Raw genomic sequence first — 21,961 nt, forward strand, 5'->3', positions numbered from 1 at the left:
AGAGATCAAACCCTAGACCTCCTAAACAAACTGAGACCGTTCTGAGGACATAAGCCGCGTATCCACCAACCAGTCCGGGTCGGTTCTTCTTGGTACGGTGCGCTTTTAGCGGCGTTTCCACTGACTCATCCCGGGACGGATCCCTAAAAACCGAGACGAGCCGTCCCACTTTTTTTGGGACCCTTTCGTATGGGTGCCAGACTGAACCGATCCGCTCTCGGGAGGTGGAGCAACACACTGCAGACGGTTGATTGGTCAAAAGAATCGTCACTTACCCACCTTCTCCTGGCGGCACACAGACTTCTCTGAAAACAAAGCTTGATTGCACTTTGTAACAGAGAGTTACATGAAAATCACAGAGAGGATGAAATGCTGCATGTTTTCCATCCGTGCTCTTTGTTTACTGTGTCGCGTTTTCTTCTTTGTTGGATTTAATAGCGGGGTAAGCTGCTACGGCGTCGCGCTATTTTTTACCAGCTGTGGCTTCCGGCATTCAGCTTACACGCCGCCCACCACGAGAGGGCACAGTTTGCGGTGGAAACGCAAACGGGATGAGACTTAACTGTCCCAAACCGTCCCAAACCGTACTGAACTGACCCGTACTGCTTGGTGGAAACGCAGCTGAAGACAGATCTGGCACAGCCACTGCCTTTTACTCTGAAAGTGTTAAATATATCACCTTACGTGATATAAAGCAAACTGTCAGATTGTCTAAAGGTACATCTCAAAAAATTAAAATATCATGAAAAAGTTCTATATTTTTCATCACTCATTTCAGAATGTGAAACCCATATATCATATAGATTCATTACAGATGGAGTGAAACATTTCAAACATTTATTGCTTATAATTCTGGTAATTGTGGCGTATAGATAATGAACACTCAAAATGCAGTGTCTCTAAAAATTAGAATTATACATAAGATGAATAAAAAAAATATATTTTAAACAAAAATTTCAGGCTCCTGAAAAAGTATGTTCATTTCCATGCACTCAATACTTGGTTGGGCCTCCTTTTGCATGAATTACAGCATCAATGTGGTGTGGCATGGAAGCCATCAGCGTGTGCCACTGCTCAGGTGTAATGGAAGCCCAGGTTGCTTTGAAAGCAGCCTTCAGGTCATCTGCATTGTTGGATCTGGTGTCTCTCATCTTTCTCTTGACAGTACCCCACAGATTCTCTATGGGGTTCAGATCAAGTGAGTTAGCTGGCCAATCAAGCTCCGTTACACCATGGTCATTGAATCAGCTTTTGGTACCTTTGGCAGTGTGGGCAGGAGCCAAGTCCTGCTGGAAAATGAAATTGGCATCTCCATAAAGCTGGTCAGCAGAAGGAAGCATGAAGTGCTCTAAAATTCTTGGTAGATGGCTGTGTTGACTGTGTACTTCAGAAAACACAGTGGACCAACACCAGCAGACGACATGGTTCCCCAAATCATCACTGACTGTGAAATTTTCACACTGAACTTCAAACAACATGGATTCTGTGTATCTCCACTCTTTCTCCAGACTCTGGAACCTTGATTTCCAAATGAAATGCAAAACTTGCTTTCATCTGAAAAGAGAACTTTGGACCACTGAGCAACAGTCAGGTCCCTTATCTCCTTAGCCCAGGTAAGACGCTTCTGACGTTGTCTCTGGTTCAGGAGTGGCTTGACACGAGGAATGCGACATTTGAGCCCATTTCTACAATTAGTCTGTGTGTAGTGGCTCTTGATGCACTGGGTCCAGCTTCAGTCCGCTCCTTGTCTCCCCCAAATTCTTGAATGGATGTTTCTTGACAATCCTCTCAAGGCTGCGGTCATCCCTTTTGCTGGTGCACCTTTTCCTTTCCTGCCACACTTTTTCCTTCCACTGAACTTTCCATTAATATGCTTTAATACAGCACTCTGTGAACAACCAGCTTCTTTAGCAATGACCTTTTGTGGCTTTCCCCCCTTGTGGAGGGTGTCAATGATTGTCTTCTGGACATCTGTTAAGTCAGCAGTCTTCCCCATGATTGTGTGGCCATCTGACCCAGACTGAGAGACCATTTAAAGGCTCAGGAGACCTTTGCAGGTGTTTTGAGTTGATTAGTTGATTAGGGTGTGACACCATGACTTTCCAAGAGAACTTTTTCACAATATTTGTTGTGCCCAGATGGTGGGATGAATTACCAACCTCTATACGATCCGCAGAGTCACTTTCTACTTTTAAGAGATGTCTGAAAATTCATCTGTTCAGGGAAAACTTGTGTACTTAAGCTGAGCCTTCTCCTCTTTGCCCTCAGGAGGAGAATGTGTCAATAGGTCTCAGACTTAGCTCTTATGATTTTCTTAGCACTATTACGGAATTTTGTTGAAGATTGAGGTGTACTGTTGCAGCAATTAATTGTGGTTTTTTGGCTTGTTGATTATTGTACCCCTCCCCCTAAAAAATAAAATAAAATAAAAAAAATTAAAAAATCTTGCACTTAATGGCAGCACCTGCAGCCGAATAACTTGTAGCACTGTTGTCGCACTAACTAGGTTTTCCTTCTGTCTAAATTCTTGCTTGTGTTGTACGTCGCAAAAGCATCTGCTAAATGAAACTGTAAACAATATTCTAATTTTCTGAGACACTGCATTTTGGGTTTTCATTATCTGTAAGACACAGTTATCAAAATTTCAAGGAATAAATGTTTGAAATGTTTTACTCTGTAATGAATCTATATAATATATGGGTTTTGCATTCTGAAATAAGTGATAAAGAAATTGAACTTTTTCATGATATTCTAATCTTTTGAGATGTACCTGTAAATCCCTGCTATGCTCCACCCACATCCACTAATCCCTCTCTTTCTTCAGTCTACAAGAAGGGCCTGACTTCTGCCACTCCCTGAGGAGGCTGAGGTCCTTAAACGTCTGCAGGATGATGTTGAGGATGTTCTATGAGTCTGTTGTGGTCAGCGCTATCCTGTTTGCTGTGGCGTGCTGGGGCAGCCCTACTCCACATCCATTATTCCATGACAGGCTTTAATAAAGGGGAGCTCTGAAGGTGAGGGTGGAGATACAAGATGAGTTTTGATGAAATGTCTCATGACTGTTTTTCTAGAATATACCAAAAAAGTAAAACTGATGGTTGTTTCTGTAAAAATTATTAAAAAAAGAAGAGCTGATCTCAATGGTGTGATGTAGTTACATTCTCATAAACCAACACTGAAAGAAAAACTACATCCAGTTCCTTTTTCTTGCAAATCCCCTTCCCATTATTCAATCCCAGTTGTTGTCTCAGTTTCAATAAAAGCACGTCAATCAAAATGTGATATAATTCATGCGGTGGGTAATAATACAGTAAAAGTGTTATATTTTTTTATTCCACCTGTACTAATGGTGTGAAGGATTTTTACTCTGTAGGTATCTCAATTAGGTCATTATTTTATCACCTGGAATATTTACAAAAAAATCACAGCAAGAATCAGTTTTATTTGCTCAAGACATGATCCAGCTTGCCCACAAACACACACTCACACAGACTAAAAAAATAATATTACATAAAGATGAGTCATCAGAAAGAAAAAGCGACTAAGTTTAGCTTTCTTTGCTGCTCGTACGTGTGTGAGTGGGCAGGTAGAGGCCTTTGCTGGGATATTTCTGCTACAGTGTGGCAGGAAGCCAGGGATGGAGATATTTGGGGAAGGGTTCATGTTACCTTAGTGTGCAGGCATGGGGGCGTCATTTTCTTCTAATGAGCACTCCAAGCGGTCACAGAGTGATGCAGCGATGTGTAAGAATACGCTGCTTGGGTTTTATGTGAATACAATATGTGTTGCATAAATGCATAGGTCCTGCCTGCAGCTGTGTGATGATGCACAGATAATATCTTTAGGCTCAAACTTATGTCTTACTGTGAGCATGCCATGCTCATTGAGCTCAAGAGGCCCAGAGCAAAGCCAATTAGCTGTGTTTAATCACTGAATGGCTCTGTTTATGTGTGTGTAGAGTGTGTCCATGTGTGCTGTGGTAGTCTTGCAACCACCAATTTGTTCCTTGGACCAGGCACTTAACTGCAGCTCTCAGCTGTGTCTCAGAAGATGCACACACTCGTACACACATAGAGCTTTCTCACACAACCTCATGTAATTCCATATATTATAAATAAGTTTTATAATTACAAAGCAAATGACAGAGCAGCAGCTTCATCCTTAGTGTGTGTGTGTGAGTTTACAGGCTCCCACCCCCTCAGGAGAACAGGAGTGAGACAGAGGGAGTAAGTTTAGAGGCATTTCCATAACCGCTGTAATCGTCTCTCTCCTTGAGATTTAAAAAGATCAATTTCCTCAGGGAGGAAAACAAAAGCGAAGCATTACAGGGTCGATCTGCTGTAATTCCTCATTTGTGGCAGAAACAGCAAGGAGGAGAAGAGAATCGTCTACAGGAGGGAAGTGCAGATGCCAATCCTGTTGATGCCATACACCAAACATACACAGACACAAACGCAGGCGCTGAGTGTGCTCCAGGAAACTCAATGAAGCTCAATCAACATCCTGTTATGTGCATGTGTACCCATAATAAACACAGACAAAGGGAGGATTTCTGCTGCTCGTGACGCACTGATGCCTGATTTGACGTAAATCAGGCAGATTTGGAAAATAAAGGAAGACACAGGAGACAAATCTGGAGATCTACAGAAGAGAGCTGAAAAACTTAAGAGAGCAAAAGATTAAAAAAGTCTCCAGGAGGCTTAAAAACAACCTGACAGAGCCCACACAGAGTGGCCTCACCCTGCAGCTGGTAAGAAGAGAGAACAAAGACAGAGCAGTGAGGAAGGGGAGAGCAGAGGAAAAGATGGATTAGGAGTTCAGAGAGCCGGAGCAGGAGAGGTAAAGGTGGCCTGGCTTCTGCTTTGAGACAAGAACACAGAGAAGCTGTGGGCTGGATAAAGAAAGCCACACGTTGGACTTTATCCCAAATCCACACATGCAACACTACTCTCACCTGTACAGTCCTCACGCTGAGAGGAAGAAAAAGAGAGAAAGAGCTAAAAGCTCTAACATTATCAGACAGATAGAGGAAATCATCAGCAACTTCAGACATGAACAACAGGAGGATGTGAGGACAGACAGCTATACCTCTGTCAGCTGTCTCACATTAATCCCTGCTTGTCCTCATTAAAGGATCTAAAATCTGCATTTCTAAATCCCCACTAATCAGAAGAATTTCATCAAACCTACCTCAAAAACCTGCTTAAGAGTTTTTGAGACACCTAGAGCTTCATCGTTTTTCCCTCTCAAGTTAAAGCTATGGTCTATGATTTGGAAGTTTGGTAACTATTAACAACACCCTTTATGGGGCTGTTATGGCCCGATGGTCCAATCTATGCAATAAAAAAAGACCAAAAAGAACGTAAAAAAATGGATTCAGTGCATCAGCTGCAAAATGGCATAATAACTGACTAATCCGAACCGCCGTTCCCCTTATTTCGGGTTTGTGCATGAGTCCTTCCAATCCCCTGTCTCCCCTGCTCTGCACCGTCCCGCCCATGGTCCCGCCTCGTCCTTCCCCACTACCCCTCTCACATCAGCTAGCTGCTCAGCCACTGAAGCGTCACGGAGCCAGAGAAGACCAAAACCAAGAAGCTGTTACTGTTACCCTCCACAGTGAAGGGAAGAAAACGAGAAAGTCTCGAGGAAAAGGCTGAAGCAAGGAAGAATTATAAGCAATACAGGTGCCAACAAAAACTGAATATTGGCGAAATGTACGACCAGTGGAACAAGCTCCAGAGGGATGCGCTATTTCTCTCCTGTTAAGCTTCTTCTGCTCTGACATCCTTTTTCTTTTGCTAGTCAAAACAAATGCACACCTTGGTATGTCACATCCTCGCGACAGTGAGCGCTAGTGCTCATGGGAAACTGAATCTTCCCAGAAAAACATCAGCTTTTCCAGACAATCCTCAAAGCCCCTTTAAAGTGTGTTTGCAAGAATCAGTTTCCCAGTTTGGATCACCATCCATCTGTTAATCAACCCCTCATTTTTTTTTATCCATCTTTCTCAATTTACCGCAACTGTTTTAAATAATGTATGGTTTATAGAGCTACTGTGTGGTATATGAGTACCTTTAGATATTTTTGCAGTGTCTCCCAGAGGGGGGTCCTCTTTACAGGTTTTCAGAATATGGTTACCCTAACTTATACCGATGCTTCTTAATGACCACGGCCCATATGCATAACAAACCATTAGCAGGGAAAACCGAAGGTTTGTACTAATAGTGAAAAAAAAATGGATAGTGGGATGCATGAGCCAGGTTAACGGTCCAAAAGAGCGTTAAGTTTAATGGAGCTATACCCCACCGTTACAGGTGCTAACGTCAGGATTACATGTTCAGCTGTTTAAAAGCAGACATTGCGTGTTGCATTAACAATGGAGACGAAATATATAAAGACAGTGGACAATCCTTTGGAAAGGTGGTGTTGAGCTATACAGCTAATTTAGATTTAAGAGACACATTTTTTCAGTGAATAGATGACATTAAGGAGACAAAGTCTCAAACTGGCGAGGCTCGCTGCTGTCACTTTTACAAGTTTGATTCACTAGGAGTTATTCATCGAGGTACTGGGGCATTGCTGCAGGGGTTGCTTTTCAAAGCAGACACGCGCAGTTGGATTAGTTTAATAGTGTTTTCCAGGAGTTTCCCCCTTAACTATGACATAATCTGCACCTGCGTCTCTTTCATGATGTAATTTTTTAACTGGACGGTTATTTGCAGTCCTGCATGCGGCTAACACTGCAACCAAATAGTCCATTCCATAACAGAACGTTAGGACTAATGGTCCAGTTTGGTTAATGACTTAACGTGCATAAGGGCCCTGTGCCTGTATACAAAGTCTGTGCATACCTACCATGTCTACCACTCATTAACAGTGATAAACCTGGCAAGTGGTAACAGTAACGGTGTGACTGAGAGAAGATCAAGAAAAACATTTTTCAAAGGAAGAAATTGAGATTTTATAACAAGGATACAAAAACAGCTGTAATCAGTGAGTCAATCAGGTAAACAAAGAAAAAGAAAAAAATTAGTGAACAAATGCAGGTAGTAAATGCATGTGGTGTTTCCGAGCGCACAGTAGAAAACCTCAATAATAAAATGAGTAATATGAAATCTGCTTTGAGGAACAAGCGTTGCAGCAATGCCCCAGTACCTCGATGAATAACTCTTAAAGCCGTTTATGAACTCCAACATTTCACCACACACATCTTGAAGGACCTACAACTTTTGCACAGCAGCTGTGACAGGTCATGTTAAACCAGTGTGTCTGCTCATCTTCTGGTGTACGGACTCGTTCTTGTATTTCTCTTTCTCAGATGCAAGTGGTGTATTTATGTCTTGTAGAAAAAGTATCTAAAACTCCCTGTAAGTTTCAGCAATTAGTTTTTTCTGCAGCATTAGCTATTTACCTGTCATGAATTAAAAGCTTGTATGTTGAGATAAGTGAAATGGTTTTCAAAAGAAAAGTCAAGTTAAAAACTGTTTAGTTTTACCAAAAGCTGACAGCCTTCAGACATGCAGGTGCTGTGATGCCTGCTTGGTGGCCTCCAGTGAGTCCCTGGGTTCATCTATAGCTGATTCAAGGATAATAAACGCTGCCTCTCAGAGTCTGTGCTGCTGCAAACACCTGTTAAACGTCCTTAACAGCATCGTACAGGTAGTCTCAGTTAAAGAATCATGAATGGAGGGATTGATTTTTCTACATTAATAGGCTACAGGTGTTGATCCCATTTGTCAGATACATAATTAAGCAGCACTGAAGTGAGAGTCTTCATAAAATTATGTCAGGACCAGGAATGAAGGGCCACCCAATGGTAAAGCACCTCAGTTAGTTTGTTAGGGACCCAACTACTAAATGGAGAAGTGATAGTTTTCTGCTGGAGACAAGCAGGAAAAACCTCAGGACAGACAGCGGGAAGGACAATAAGCACCTTTTAAAAATGTTAGAGCAGTTCTCAGAAATAGATTTAGGAACATTTCACTCTCACAAATGTAAAAGTGGTGAGGAGATGTGAAAGTCTATGTATGGATCCAGCCAAAAATAAAGAACAGTCACCCCCTCCATGGCTGAATACATTTCACTGAAAGGCCAATTGATGAGCCCACGAAATCCAGCTACTTAGACCAAATGAGTCTTTAATGGTCAGATCCTTTCATACTTCGAGCTTTTAAACTCTTAGACCTGTAACCCTTATGTAAAACTGCACAATGGTTCTTGATCCCCTCTGATGACCCACCTCTGTTCCTACTCTCATTCACCTCTTAAAGCTTTAGCTAAGAACAGGCTCTTATCGTGCTCCATTTTTCATCGATTCACTCTGATTCCCCATCTCTTGTTTCAAGGATGTGTAACATTACTCTGCTTCAGACCCAGCAGACGCTGTCTTCTCTCCCTCCCCTCCTGTTTGTCCTCTCCTCACCTGGTAAATATTCCTTATCTTTCATTTTAAGCCCCTCCCCTTTTGCTCTCTCCATACCTCTTGGGTCCCTGGATGCTGATCATCCCCATGTCCTCGGAGTGGTCGGTCAGCTGGCAGTTGAAGCCCTCATCCTGGAGAACAGTTCTGATGTGGTTCCAGTTGTGCTCGGCTACACCACCTCCAATGGCTAAGTAGTATGCATCACCTGGAGAGGAGGTGTGAAGAGGAAGAGATGAAGAGTGATTCAAAGACAAAAAGAAGGACCGACTTTTGAATGTCATGAATCATTTTCTACGAAAGCAGCCATTAGGCTGTTGTTGTAGTCCAAGCTTCTTTAACTCTCTTTGTGTAGCTCTGTTTTCGATCCTTCTGAATAACTGCAAATGACATTTTTTTGTCCATCTGCTGGATGAATTTCTACTGGTAGATTTCCCTCAGTCTAAACCAGATGGAGAGGGCAAGAGCAGAGTTTTGAGAGACAATATCACCAACTCTGAGCATGAAATCAATAATATACTGCTCTCAAATCAACTAAAAATGCTCTTGAATTAAGACAGGTAATTAATTTCATAGTTTGAGGCTTTACAGCCCAACATGACCGGAGAAAGACTTATCAATAGAGTGGGAATCACAGGAACTCCTGGGTCTGTGACTCCAGCTGTCTGTCAGTCATACAGCTTGTTGGACTGAACTTACAGCAGGACAACATGCAACAGAGCAGAGAGGGTCTTCATGGTGTAGTTGAGGTATTACAAGATTAAATTTGTGATGTTATGAGCTGTTTTCATTTATAACTTCATTCTCCTAATATTAAAACTTCATACTGTCACAGGATAACATGAATGAAATTTTAAAATATTGTGACTTTTATCTCATAACTTTATGAATCGTCTGTTGTCTTATTACAGTAATGCTTTGACAAATTCAAACATCCATATAAGCTGAACAGGTTCAGTTTCACTGAGGCTGGAGTCCAAAATTCTATTGCACAATAAATCCAGCACCAGAACTTTTACAGACTGAGGTGTTAAACTGTGTTAAACTGCCCCTTAGCCACCTCAGATGGTGTTTTTTACAGTTAACGTTTTTTATCGTCTGATCTGCTACAGTGACCCCACGCTTGGCCCCCGCAGCACCATCTGGACTAGGACTGCAGACACTGTGTTTACACTCACCCCTGATCCTGTCTTTCATTTGTTATTTTTCTGCTTTCAGCTGAAGACGAGGACTTTTTTTTCCTTCTTGGCATCTTCAAGCAAGACTGAGTAAAATGATTAATTGTTTAGGGTCACGCACCAGCATTTGTTGAAAATTTGTTTTAGCTCCAGACTTGTCTTTTACAAATGAATATTAAAAAGATGGATTAACAGACCCTGGACACTTTGAGTGGTTGAATGGCTGAATAGAAATGATAACACTAATACTTTTAATAAAAATCAGACAGCAGTACAGAGCCCCTTCAAAGACGAAGGAGAAAAAAAGAGGGTGACAAGTTTGTGATTTTGCTTATAAAGCCTGAAAACTTGTTTGGTGACTGGAACACTATTTCAATTGTTTTTTTTCCCTCTGCTATTTAATTCTGATCCTGTTTATAATACATGTGACATGGCACTGCTAAGCTCCAACTGTGGGTTCAGTGTGCACTGAGAAGCACTCATCCACACACCACCTTGAGTCAAACGAAGGAGTCCTCAGTCACTGCTTTCTGAGTCATCAAATTTAGCCATGAGATAATTTAACTTTAATAGGTTGTCCACTTTGGGACTGTTTTAGATGGCTGCAAGCGGTGCTGGGTATTATTCATGGGGTCCTGATGAAGGTTAGTCTCAACTCTGAGCCTGATGTCCAGCTGATTGCTGCATAAATGTTCATCTTATTCATTCTGTCTTATTATCTTATTAACTTTGAATATCAAAGTTGAATGTTTCTTTTCTTGATTTTTGCTTAGTGCTGCTTCAGTGGCTGCTTGTTACAGCAGCTCCTTCTTCCTTGTCCTTTACTTCTTACATTTTATTTATTTGTTACTATGTAAGTCTTCTTTGTATTCAGAGTCTGTCGTTACATTTTTGGCTCATTTGTCATGGACACCAAACTGGTCACATTTGCAGTGGTGTTTTTACTATTTTGATATCCTGTGTGTCTGTGGATCCTGAATAGGAATGGGTACCTTTCACATTTGAAATGATACGGTACCAATGGACGGTACCTGGCAATCAGTACCGGTACTCAACAGTACCAATTTTTGGTACTTTTTAGGTGTTCATGTGGTAAAAAATATCAATTATCAATTTGTTTAATAATGAAATATATTTTTTTAAATTTAACGTTTTTATTCCTCAATATGTAACCTTGCAATGCTGTGTTCATGTCCAGCATGGAAAATCACCTACTCTTTCACTCCCTCACAATCACAAAGATGCATTTAGGAACCTAAACATGGTACCTTTTAATTTTACATGAATCGGTACCCAGTACTTTTGACAGAATTCGGTCGGTACCTTTAAAAGTACCTAATTCGGTACCCATCCCTAAACCTGTATGTAATCATGCTTGCATTGTTCACATACAAGATCAGCTATTAGCAGCCTGTAGCATGTCGATGCTGGACCGGATGTTCCACACAATCTGAAGAGAGAGGCGAGGTTGACATGCTGTCACTGCCGTGTGAGCTTAGAGGAGATGACATCAGCCTGTCCTTCTATTGTTATGGGGAATGTAAGATCTGTCTCCTGCAAAATGGATGAGCTGGTGGCCTGAACTCAAAACCCATCTGTTCCAAGCTGCATTTTCCAGTCTCACTGATTCATTTTAACTTGATGTCACCCCTATTTGTGTGTTGGTTTTATTTATTTCTATTGTGATTGTCTTTTTAATTGTGTTTTAATTAACTGTAAAGTGACCCTGAGAGTCAAGAAAGGCACCTATAAACATGTATGATTATCATTATTTTATTTTTATTATTATTATTATTAGTAGTAGTAATAGTAGTAGTAATAGTAGTAGTAATAGTATTAACCCAGCACCAGAGGGAATTCCAGTGGGGAGAGTAGCATCGAGGTATTCACAGACATGGCTAACAGAGCTAACACTGGACATGAAACGCCACATTTGAAGGATTTCACGTGTTGTGGTTGGACGGGACAAAGGACAGACAGGTAAAGAAGTCCAGCTCAGTCCTGGGCTAGCCTCTGGACCCTGTAGGGGGGGAGACTGACAGGAGAATGATGCCCAAGCTGTCATCTCTAATGACAACATGTTACAGCCCTCTCAGAAGACTTCCCACCTCTATGTGCACAATATATACAAATTTTTTTATTCAAACTAACTTCATTATTGTGTTTTATAATTTTGTTGTTGTAATATTTTTGTAACCACACACTTTCTTGTATGCTGTTGTAACTGTTGTGGGGCAAAAATAAGGTCCTACTATCTTGAACCCAGCACATTGTGGCGTCATGCTTTTTCTCAGGAATTTGTTTTATACAACTGACGTGTAGACAAGTGCAAAAACATGCTCTTCAAGTAAGATCTTAAAAAAAGGGTTATTTCACTTTTTCAATCTGTATTCTGTCCCACTGCTATCACAGTAACAGCCTTACATAATTCAAAGCTCAAAAAGTTCCCTCTCAACCCGGTGTTTTAGGAAACCCTGATTTTAGCCTCTGTTTGAAACTCTCTTAGTGTGTCCCAAATCACATACTTCCATACTGTGTACTCAAAATTTTCAAATTTAGTGTACTAAGCATACTACATACTCACTGGCTTAGTGCGCAAATTTTGAGGGTGTAGTGCTGTCTCAAATCGCATACTGCCCAGCGCCGTACTTACCGGGAATGACGACATGATGTCGAACTGTTCTTCTACATTTAATTGTGACCAGCTCGTCATCAAGCTCTGCTCGAGCCTGATAACGAGCCATTCATTTGAATCAGGTGTGCTGGAGTGGGGTAACATCTAAAACATGCAGGGCAGGGGGTCCCCAGGACCGGATTTGAGAAACACTGGCATAGCCTATCATTCGCGGAACAAAACAAACAAAAACAAGTTACACCACATACACAACGTCAACAGCTGATGGTGCTTGGTGGAAACAACACATGTAAAAAACAATATCAATAACTTACATTTATACATTGCTGCCAGAGGAGGAAATGAGTGTGTTAAGTGTCCACAGCTGCATACTCAAAATCCGGGACGATTTGAGTACATCATCCTGGTACTTTTGCATACTCATTTTTCGCATACTATGCATACTGTTTTTCATTTCGACGCACTATACTCAAAATTTTGAGTATTTGAGTATGGAAGTATGCGATTTGGGACGCACTATCTGTTTTAGATGCTGCCACTTTAAGGTTCCCTACTACACAAGCCCCTTTCGCTCTTATTGGCCAGCCCTCTGATGACCAGGGTGAGGCTATGGGTAGACCTTTCTGTTTGAGGCCCACCCCTCCAATGTGTCATGAGCCAGTTGTAATATTGTTTCAGCAAGTCTAATGTGGATCATGTGAGGAGCTCAAGCTGTTTCTAGAACACACCATTTTCATTAGTTTACAAATAGATTCAGGGACTTCCACAACAAATGAATACATAGAAGTTTAAATATCTGCACATAGCCAGTATGAACGCCAAGCATTGTTAGTTTATATCCACACACATGCACACACACAAACACATTCACTCTGCCTGTTTTATTTTTTTTTTTACCATTGGACTCTGGTGCCAGGGGTAAGTTGGCAGCTCCAGGCTCCAATCTGCTCACTGTCAGGTCAGCCTCCGCCCCTCCTCTCTTATTCAGCATGCAGGTGTACACAGTGGCACCTGAAACACAAACACAAATGAGTAAACATGTTAATAATTCACTCTCGTGACATCTTTGAACATGAAGCCTGATAAAACAAAGAGAAAATGAAGAACACAAATCTGAGGTCAAGCACCTATTAAGGGATTATTTGTAAATGAGCTGTGTGTGTGTGTGTGTGTGTATGTGTATGTGCGTGTGCGTGTGTGTGTGTGTGTGTGTGTGTGTGTGTGTGTGTGTGTGTGTGTGTGTGTGTGTATGTGTGTGTGTGTGTGTGTGTGTTCCTGGCCCACTTGTAAAAGCTGATTTTTTAATTAGGTCTAGTATACTTACACCTCTTTCAACACTCCTTCAGGGACCACACTCCTCGGACAACCTTGCCTTTTAGCAAATCAGTTACCACGGAAACAACTGAAAAATGAACTCCCCTCAAAGAATAATGACTGCTGAGATCACCACTTAACAAAAATGATTTTTTTTAGTGAACATCAACAAAATCATTTCCTTCTGAAAATCACCAGAAACAAAAAGGGACAGGACAATTCTCCACAAGGCCAGAGAGTCTGACATCCTACATAGCTGTCAACCAATCAGCGTTGACGTAACTGAGCGACTGACGCTGTAGTCTCATTATGTCACTGATGCTCGAGATGAGGACGTGTTAATGTGTTGGCCACAGCAGGTTTGACCGCTGTCACTGCTGCTCACGATGTTGACGACGGATGTTTGAAAGAGAGACAGATTGAGCGGTGAAACTGAAGCTGGATGGAATATCATCCACCACGTCAAAATAAAGCCAAGTTCTTCAAAGCTACATTCGTAGGTGGGTGAGATCTGGTTGTCAGAGATAATTGGAGGGAAATAAATTGAAGGAGCATGAAACATCAATCAAATGAGCAGAAAATGAAACAGGGCTTTCACTTGTTGCACGCAGGTGGACCTGCTTCATGCTGTGTGACAGATTAAAAGCTGGAGAAAAAATACAGTCTCCTGCACTGTCTGGGGTGAGACAGGCTGTGAAATTAATGAATATTATATGCCATCACTGTAGAATATGTGTGTGTTCACATTTCTTTAAACACATCTGGTATGAGCTACACTTCATTAAAGAGGATGATGTTTTCTATTTCAACTATGATTCCTGGATGATCCCTGGTCCATGCTCAATTCATACAATAGTTTTTTTTTTTTTTTTTTTTTTTTTACTGTTATGTTAAGGAAAGATAATGTGATGTGAACCAGTTTTGATTTCCTCAGCGTGAATTAGCCAAAGACTGATTTCTCCATCATGAAGACAGCTGTGATGATTCACTGATGCTAAGAACGATGAAGACGTTTGTTTGTTGTTGTTAACCAGACGACAGGTTGAAAATGTCCGTGGTGGGCTGTCAGACATTCAGTATTCCTGATATTCTTCCAAATGTGCCTCTAATCAAGAGCTGCATGATACCAGGAAAAAATGATATCGCAATATTTTAGTTTCCTACGATATACACTCACCGACCACTTTATTAGGTACACCTGTCCAACTGCTCGTTAACGCAAATTTCTGATCAGCCAATCACATGGCAGCAACTCAGTGCATGGCATGTAGACATGGTCAGGACGATCTACTGCAGTTCAAACCGAGCATCAGAATGGGGAAGAAAAGTGATTTAAGGGACTTTGAACGTGGTATGGTTGTTGATGCCAGACGGGCTGGTCTGAGTATTCCAGAAACCGCCGATCTACTGGGATTTTAACCCACAACCATCTCTAGGGTTTATAGAATCAGAATCAGAATACTTTATTGATCCCAGAGGGGCAATCTCATTTCAGTTACACCCCTCTGAAGACATATAAAAAAACAATAGATATAGAAAAACAAACAGGAGTGGAATTAACATAGGAGCCGCCACCTGCCCAGCGCCCCTTTGCAACAGATATGAAATAACAACATTGGGAGAAGAGAGGAAAAAAACGTAAATTCCACACTATTCCCCAACAGGGGGCGTAGTTTAAGATCAAGAAAAAAACACCTCAGCATATAAGCACATGACAACAGACAAAAACTTGAAGACTTGCACAAATGTCACTGCTTAGTCATGGAGGGGCGCCCATGCAGCCTTACTCGGACATGTGGGCATCAGCCCTCTGCGGCTTAACTCCACAGAAGGCGCTGAGTCCAAGGCTGTGTGTGTGCCATGTGACTTCATATGTGTGTATGTGTAAGCCCATGGAATCCAGACTCAACAATGTCTGCCATCTGATGGTGGCCGTGAAGACGACCTCAAAGAGTTCTGATCCAGAGACAGATTCACAGGAGAAAGGTGGGGGATGGGAGGGGGTAGAGCATCTGTCTGCATACCATCCAGGAGAGTAGAGTGTTATCAGCCTACCAAGGCTGACAGACATATTTTTTATAGGGCTGTCATTTTAACGCGTTAATTAGATTAATCAATTACACGGCAAATTAACGCATTATAAAAACTAACGTTGATTAATGTGGATCCCAGACGCGCAGGGGGTTCAAAGACGCACTTATTTTCAAATGTCTGGCATTTACAAACCGTTTGTCGTATTCAAAAGCTGTAAAAAAGTGGTGTTCTTGTCAGATTCTCAAATTTCCGAGTGATTTTTGTGAGACTGCCGTCCACATCTTGTTTATTCACACGTCCTGTTTGAAAATCTGCAGAAAATCAACCGTTTGCTCTAGCTCAATTCTGTAAAAAAACAGATAATTCTACACTCTTTACTGCTTTATACAAGCCCTGAAGAATTGATAAATGTCCTGTATTTAAATCTAAAGAATTCTTTGAAAATTTGCTTCCATCTTCCTGGTGTCATGTTTCAGCTTGGGGCTGCTCTGCACCAATGAGCAACAGTTTGTGTGTTCAGAGCATGTAAAACTGAAAATACTTCACTCTTCTTTGATCCAAGACTTGAATTAAGTGTTTTCTACATAGTTCCCCACAGTTTTTAGCCTTAAGCCCTGGTTCTCCTGACCTCATGGAAGTATAGAAGTTCATATTGCAGTAAAAAATTGAGTCCACATTGAGTAAAAATGTGACAGAAGCAAAAACCGTCCCAAAAATCAAATCAGCTTATCTTAAGCGCAGGACTGTGTAGATTTTGTAAAGACTGAACCATAAAACTTTTTCATTTGTTCCTTATGCCTCAGGGTACCTAAAAATGTGTTGTATATATTCTCACCTTATTTTTAAATGTTTTTTAATGTCTTTTAATGTAATTTTAATGTCCTGGAATTCAAATTCTTTATTTTGGGACCTCAAGCAGATATGAGATTAAAATGCAATTAATTAGATTAATTAGATTAATTAATTACAAATCCTGTAATTAATTAGATATTTTTTTTATTTGCCTGACAGCACTATTTTTTTAATCAGATATAACACATGAGGTTCCCCCTCGTGCATTTAGCCTAGGTCTGGATCCAGTCTGTGGCCTCTTTTTTGCATGTCACTCCCCACTCTCTCCTTGTTTCCTGCTCCATCCACTGTTTTCCAATCAAAGGCATAAAAGCCCATAAAAATAACTTTAAACCAAAAAGAAAATGAAAAATGACAGTCTAGGAGGCTTTAGCAACTTTCTTAGTAAAGTTTTTAGTAAATATGCATATTTTTTCAATGTGGAAAAGCCTTGTTTTAAAAATGAATAACAGAAATTCTTTTTATTAAAACTTCTTAAAAATTAGTAATGATTTTCCAAAAAAAAGGGTGGATGATTTTGATGATAAAGAAAAAAATCTCTCAAATGATAAGCTTGGCTTCAAAAGCTAAAGTTACAGGGGGCATTTTTTTGTCTAACATTTATGAGTCACTGACAGTCTTCATCTACACATCTCACCTGTTGTCAAAACAGAGTGATGTGTAACTTGTGGAGACTGTAATGGTCTCCTGCCATGTGCAGCATTTCATACTGAGATGTGGGATTTCTGACCTTGATATCTGCCCAAACACTTATTGCCTGTTGATATTACTAAAAATGAAAGGGAGCTGTGAGTTTGAAAAGAAATGTCTTCAAATGACACACCTCAAGTTTGCTGAAATACATAGACTGCAAAAAAATAGGACGTCATCTCACTTGGCTCGATGTAAGGTTGCCAGAAAAACTGCTCCCCCTGGTGGCTGGCTGCAGTATAGGTCAAAAAACTATCTCCCCAGTCATTCCAGATGAGCTGTGGTCAAACTTTAAAAACTGAATACACCTCGTGGAAATGTTTCTCACATCCACATGCTGTAGTGATATGAAGATATTATTGGGCTGCCTTTTTTCGGAAAAATACTGTTTTCATTAGTTCTTGGTCACATTTAATGATGACTGACAGCTGATGTTTTTGCATAGTTTTTTACGGGAACAGTAAAATACATCAGGAGGGAGAGCCAAGAAGAGATTAGACTTTCAAAATAAAAGAATATGTTGTTTTGTGATCCAGCTCCACTCAGATTCTCTCTCAGTCCCTCCTAGGCCCTAATGCACAGACTCTGGCTGCACAATCCCAGAGCCTGTGACAGGGTATTATGGCCTCAAAACCGTACAATTGTATGTAAAAATTGTACAGTCTATGGTAAAATACAACATTATTTAAGGTTTAGCACCACAACTGGCTTCAAGCTCAGTTCAGTTCAGTTCAGCTCAGCTTGTGTAGATGTTGTCTTGAAGCCCTCTGTGGACTTCTTTTCATAAGGTTTCAGATTTGTTTGAGTTTCACTCGTCCTTACTTTCAGCCCGGTTCACTCACTGTCCCTGGTGAAGACAGCGTCATCTCCAAGCTTTGACTTTTTTAGATCCTTCACATCAGCCAGAACATTTAGATAACATCTCTACATTTCTCAAAGAATCATCCTTTCAACACATTTGCCATGCATCCCGTTCAGCACTAAATGCAGATAGGAAATAGAGATAAGTGAAGAAAAGGACAAGCACTCAGCTTCTCTGGACATCTGCACACACCTGTCACTGCAGAGAGCAGGCACAGATGTTAGTTTGCAGATAAGATGACAAAAATCTGACTCAGAAGCTGAGCGAGAAATAAGATGAACATTTAGAAGAGATTTAGAAGAAGAGGGGACACTGTCTGGCATCCTGCTCAGTCTCCCCATCCATGTTTCTAACCTCTTCATCCTGTCAATCTTTCCTCCCATCTGTCTGTGCCTGAGCCTGCATGTGTGTGTGTGTGTGTGTGTGTGTTGCTGTTGCAACCCACTGACCTGGCTTCTTGTTGACATCAGCGGTAAACAGCCAATCAGCCGCCTTCTTGGCATCTGGTCCAGTGAGATAGAACTTTCCAAAGTAGGACATGTCGAACACGGCCACGCCGTGTCTACATGAGAGACACTCGCTCTTAATCTGCATTTTAAAAGAGCAAAATCAAACGGTCCAATGATCACAAATCAGGAATTAAGAAATTTTACCAAAGTGTGTGCCGTTTGCTGCCAGACACGACGAGATGACTGTGTGTATTTGGTGCCAGGAGAACAGGAAACTCTTAAAACAAGTGTGGAATTTAAAGGAGAGCTAATAGAGAAGTTTCCATTTTTAGGTTGGCTTTACCTGCATCGTTTTGACTTTTGACTCCCTTAACCTCACTGACCGTTCCCTCCAACTGCTCTAAAGTTTCCCATGAGGACACATTCTGACTTTAAGACCAGAAGTTGTTTTTTTTTTTTTTTTTAACAAAACAAAAAACTTTGTCACATTTTTCAACCAAACAAAGCAAATTCTGACCTTCATTGCTTAGCATCTTACCACGTCGTGATGTGGAGGGAAGTCGAAGGTGTACTCTTTGCCCAGCAGTTCATTGTATTTGTAGTTTGTGTTCCTCTTGATGTCATACGCTCCATAGTAATCATAGTCTTTAACCTTTGTGATAATAAAGACAACAAAAGAACAAAAAAACACTTGAACACCATTGTTTCAAAGTAGAGAGAGACGATTAGTAATTATCAGAGCACTGCATTACTGCGGTCCATTGCAATAAAATTAGACAATCTGCAACTTTCCACTGTGCCTTTTGTGAGTACATGGATGCTTGTGATTAAGTGGCTTAAACTACATGACTATGTATAAATGTATAAAGGTAATGTGTGCATGTCTCACAGGAGCAGGTGAAGCTTTGTTGAACCAGCCAGGTCTTTCCCAGCCGTGTCTCTCCTGGAACACACAGCCCTGCTCTGTCAGCACCTGGAACAGACAATCACACCTAAACAAGGGGTTGGAAAATGAAAAGGGACTAGCACACACAAAGAGGGGTCACAATTTGGTGTTAACTCTGAGATGATAACACAGAGACACAAACACAAGTTGCCAAGTTTGTTGGGAGGGGCATGAGACTGGAGGTTGGTGGCAGATCTGAACCAAAGGCTCTGCTTCCCTGCAGAGATAACCACTGGGTTGGAAAACACAGGTTTGCCCTGTGGAAGTTGGCTGCAGAGGCTTTGTGGGAAGGTCAGCTACCGTGCTGGACTTGGGAATTCATGACCAAGTCCAACACCAAGCTACCAAAGCCTTACCGGGTGCTGCTGAACAGGTTAGTTGGTGGCTCTGGGTGAAGAGGAGACACTTGCTTGGCTCTGAAATAACACCACAGGCCTGAAACAGCCCCCAGGACAGAACACACAGCAGGGATATGCGCTCCCACCCTTAAACCTCAGACCCCCACTCCTCAAAGCCTGGGATGAGGTGGGGACCACTTACAACCCAGTGAACTGGTTTCCCCTGTCCACCACCACACTGCACCAAACACTCAGGGCTAGGAGCAGAGGGATGCCAGATGTCACTGATGAGACCTCCTGAGGTGTTGGGGACTGGTCATTTTAACATCGAGACATCTGACCCCGGAGCATTTTCCACAATGGAGAAGAGAGCAGCCTACTTTAAGGCGGAGAAGCAGCAAATAATCCTTCAAAAATACGAGAAGTACCGCGGTATTATCCAGGCCAGGAGCAACACGACTGCAGCCGCGAGTAGCCGGAGGGATTGCTGGCAAAAATCTCCGACTCTGTGAATGCGTTAATTTCCAAAATGCTGATATTAAAAGACCTATCTCATCATGTGACGACACGGGCAGCCAGGTCCTCATTCATTCATGTTGTCAGTCAGTGGACATGTGATCAGCATCATATCCCACCTCATAATTAGAAAGAGTCCACTTTCCTACAAATCCCAAGGAAAATGCTCATTATAGGCAATTTGTATTGCAGATGCAATAGCAGTGGGGAAAAAAGGACATGGGAGCAAATAAAAATAAATATAAAAACATCCTTCAAAGTGGTCAGAATGAAAGATTCCATTTGCACACATTTCTACTTTTTCCTGACAATGTCTCAGTTATGATGATCAGTAAGATATTGTTTGTTCACTGCCCATAAGAAAAAATGTTGGGCCATAAAGACAGGGGGTGGTCCCGCACTGGAGGACTTCACTCCGGCTGAGCAAATTGGTGACTGAGCGGTCTTTCATGCCCGCCTGAGAAATGGTCAGCGGGCGGTCTGTCACACCCCCTGAGCTCTTATCCTGGAACTTAACCTGCTCCAGACCAGGTTTGGCGTTCAGCATCAGTTACCGGGGCAACGTGTCTGGATAAAAAGAGATCCACATTTGTAGAGCGGAAACCAGGAAGTTATCTCTCTAATCCAGCTTTGTAGTACAGGCCCCAGGTCCTAGTCCTAAACAGAACTTATTTGGATATTCAGACGATTGAATTTGCAGAAGTACACACAGAGTTCTTTGTACACAGGAGGACCTGCAGTAGTAACGTGCAAAAACACTAAGACCCCACATGCATTCTACTAACTGTGAACAAGTCCACCTATTTGCAGGTTTTCATGCAGCTGAAAAAAACGGCTAAAACAAAAGAACTGCACAAAATGAAAGCTGATGGCAGTTGTAGTTACGGAGTGGGTGCATGGAAGTGGCTTGACACCAGGGAACATGCATGGCTGATGTTCTCAGATTGTCAGACACAATAATAGTAAAGGCATGAATTAGAATGACAAATTAAACCTGTGCACTGTGTCTGGAAATCCAAGTACCTTCTTCGGCCACTTGGAGGCAGCAGAACAAGCTCCAAAACCTTTAAAGATGTTGGTGGAAAATTGCTTACGTACATTAAATATCAAAAATGGAAAAAAGTAAGATCAGAGAAGCTGCTAATGAATCATCTTTTTGCTGAAATAAACCCTGCTTTATAATTATCATCTCTTGACCACAGCTAAAATAAGGCATTTCAGCGCTCTCCATCTTCCTTGTTAAAACTGAAAGTCGCCCACAGTTGGTAGGTATGTTCTGCTACCCTCTCCCTCTAGCAGGCAGCTAGCTGTCTCTTGCCAAAACTTCCCACACCAAGCTATATTTACCATCCCCGCTACCGAGGTGGAGAAAATGTGTGAGCAGCAGTGTCAGAGACTGCCTGGTTATGCTCTGAAATAATCTCCTCAAAGGACACAGTCTCATAAATTACACAGGGGACAGCGTGGATGGAGATTCAACCTCTTTAAGCACCTTTTAGCATTAAAACATGCAGTGGTGATTAGTAACACGAGCTGGTGTTGTGAAAAGACGCTTCTTTAAGTGATAATAATTAGACTCTTTCACTGCTTTCTCCTCTTCCCTCTGCCAGCCTAACATTTATCTGAGGCTCTCTGACAGTAGGGAGGCTAGTTGCTAGGTGATGGCCCTCTACAAGTGATTAGCAGGGGTCTAATGGGCTTGCATCCAAGGGTTCAACCAACCCAGCC

At 41.6% G+C, this 21,961-nt stretch overlaps 1 protein-coding gene across 2 annotated transcripts in view; it reads right to left on the minus strand.

Moving 5' to 3' along the window:
* Window positions 1-21,961, minus strand: part of sardh (sarcosine dehydrogenase) — an 85,243-nt gene that overhangs the window by 17,948 nt on the left and 45,334 nt on the right. For both annotated transcript variants that reach the window (XM_074690967.1, XM_074690968.1), the window contains exons 13-17: window positions 19,323-19,406; window positions 18,972-19,085; window positions 18,434-18,572; window positions 13,130-13,243; window positions 8,480-8,627 (exon numbers count right to left, since the gene is read on the minus strand). In XM_074690967.1, the coding sequence (XP_074547068.1) occupies window positions 8,480-8,627; window positions 13,130-13,243; window positions 18,434-18,572; window positions 18,972-19,085; window positions 19,323-19,406 (599 nt within the window). The remainder of the gene's footprint in view (window positions 1-8,479; window positions 8,628-13,129; window positions 13,244-18,433; window positions 18,573-18,971; window positions 19,086-19,322; window positions 19,407-21,961) is intronic.

The sequence above is a fragment of the Halichoeres trimaculatus genome, unplaced genomic scaffold, assembly GCF_033239565.1.
Source record: "Halichoeres trimaculatus isolate MK-OKI-2021-1 unplaced genomic scaffold, fHalTri1.1 fHalTri1_scaffold_16, whole genome shotgun sequence".
Taxonomy (NCBI): Eukaryota; Metazoa; Chordata; class Actinopteri; order Labriformes; family Labridae; genus Halichoeres; species Halichoeres trimaculatus.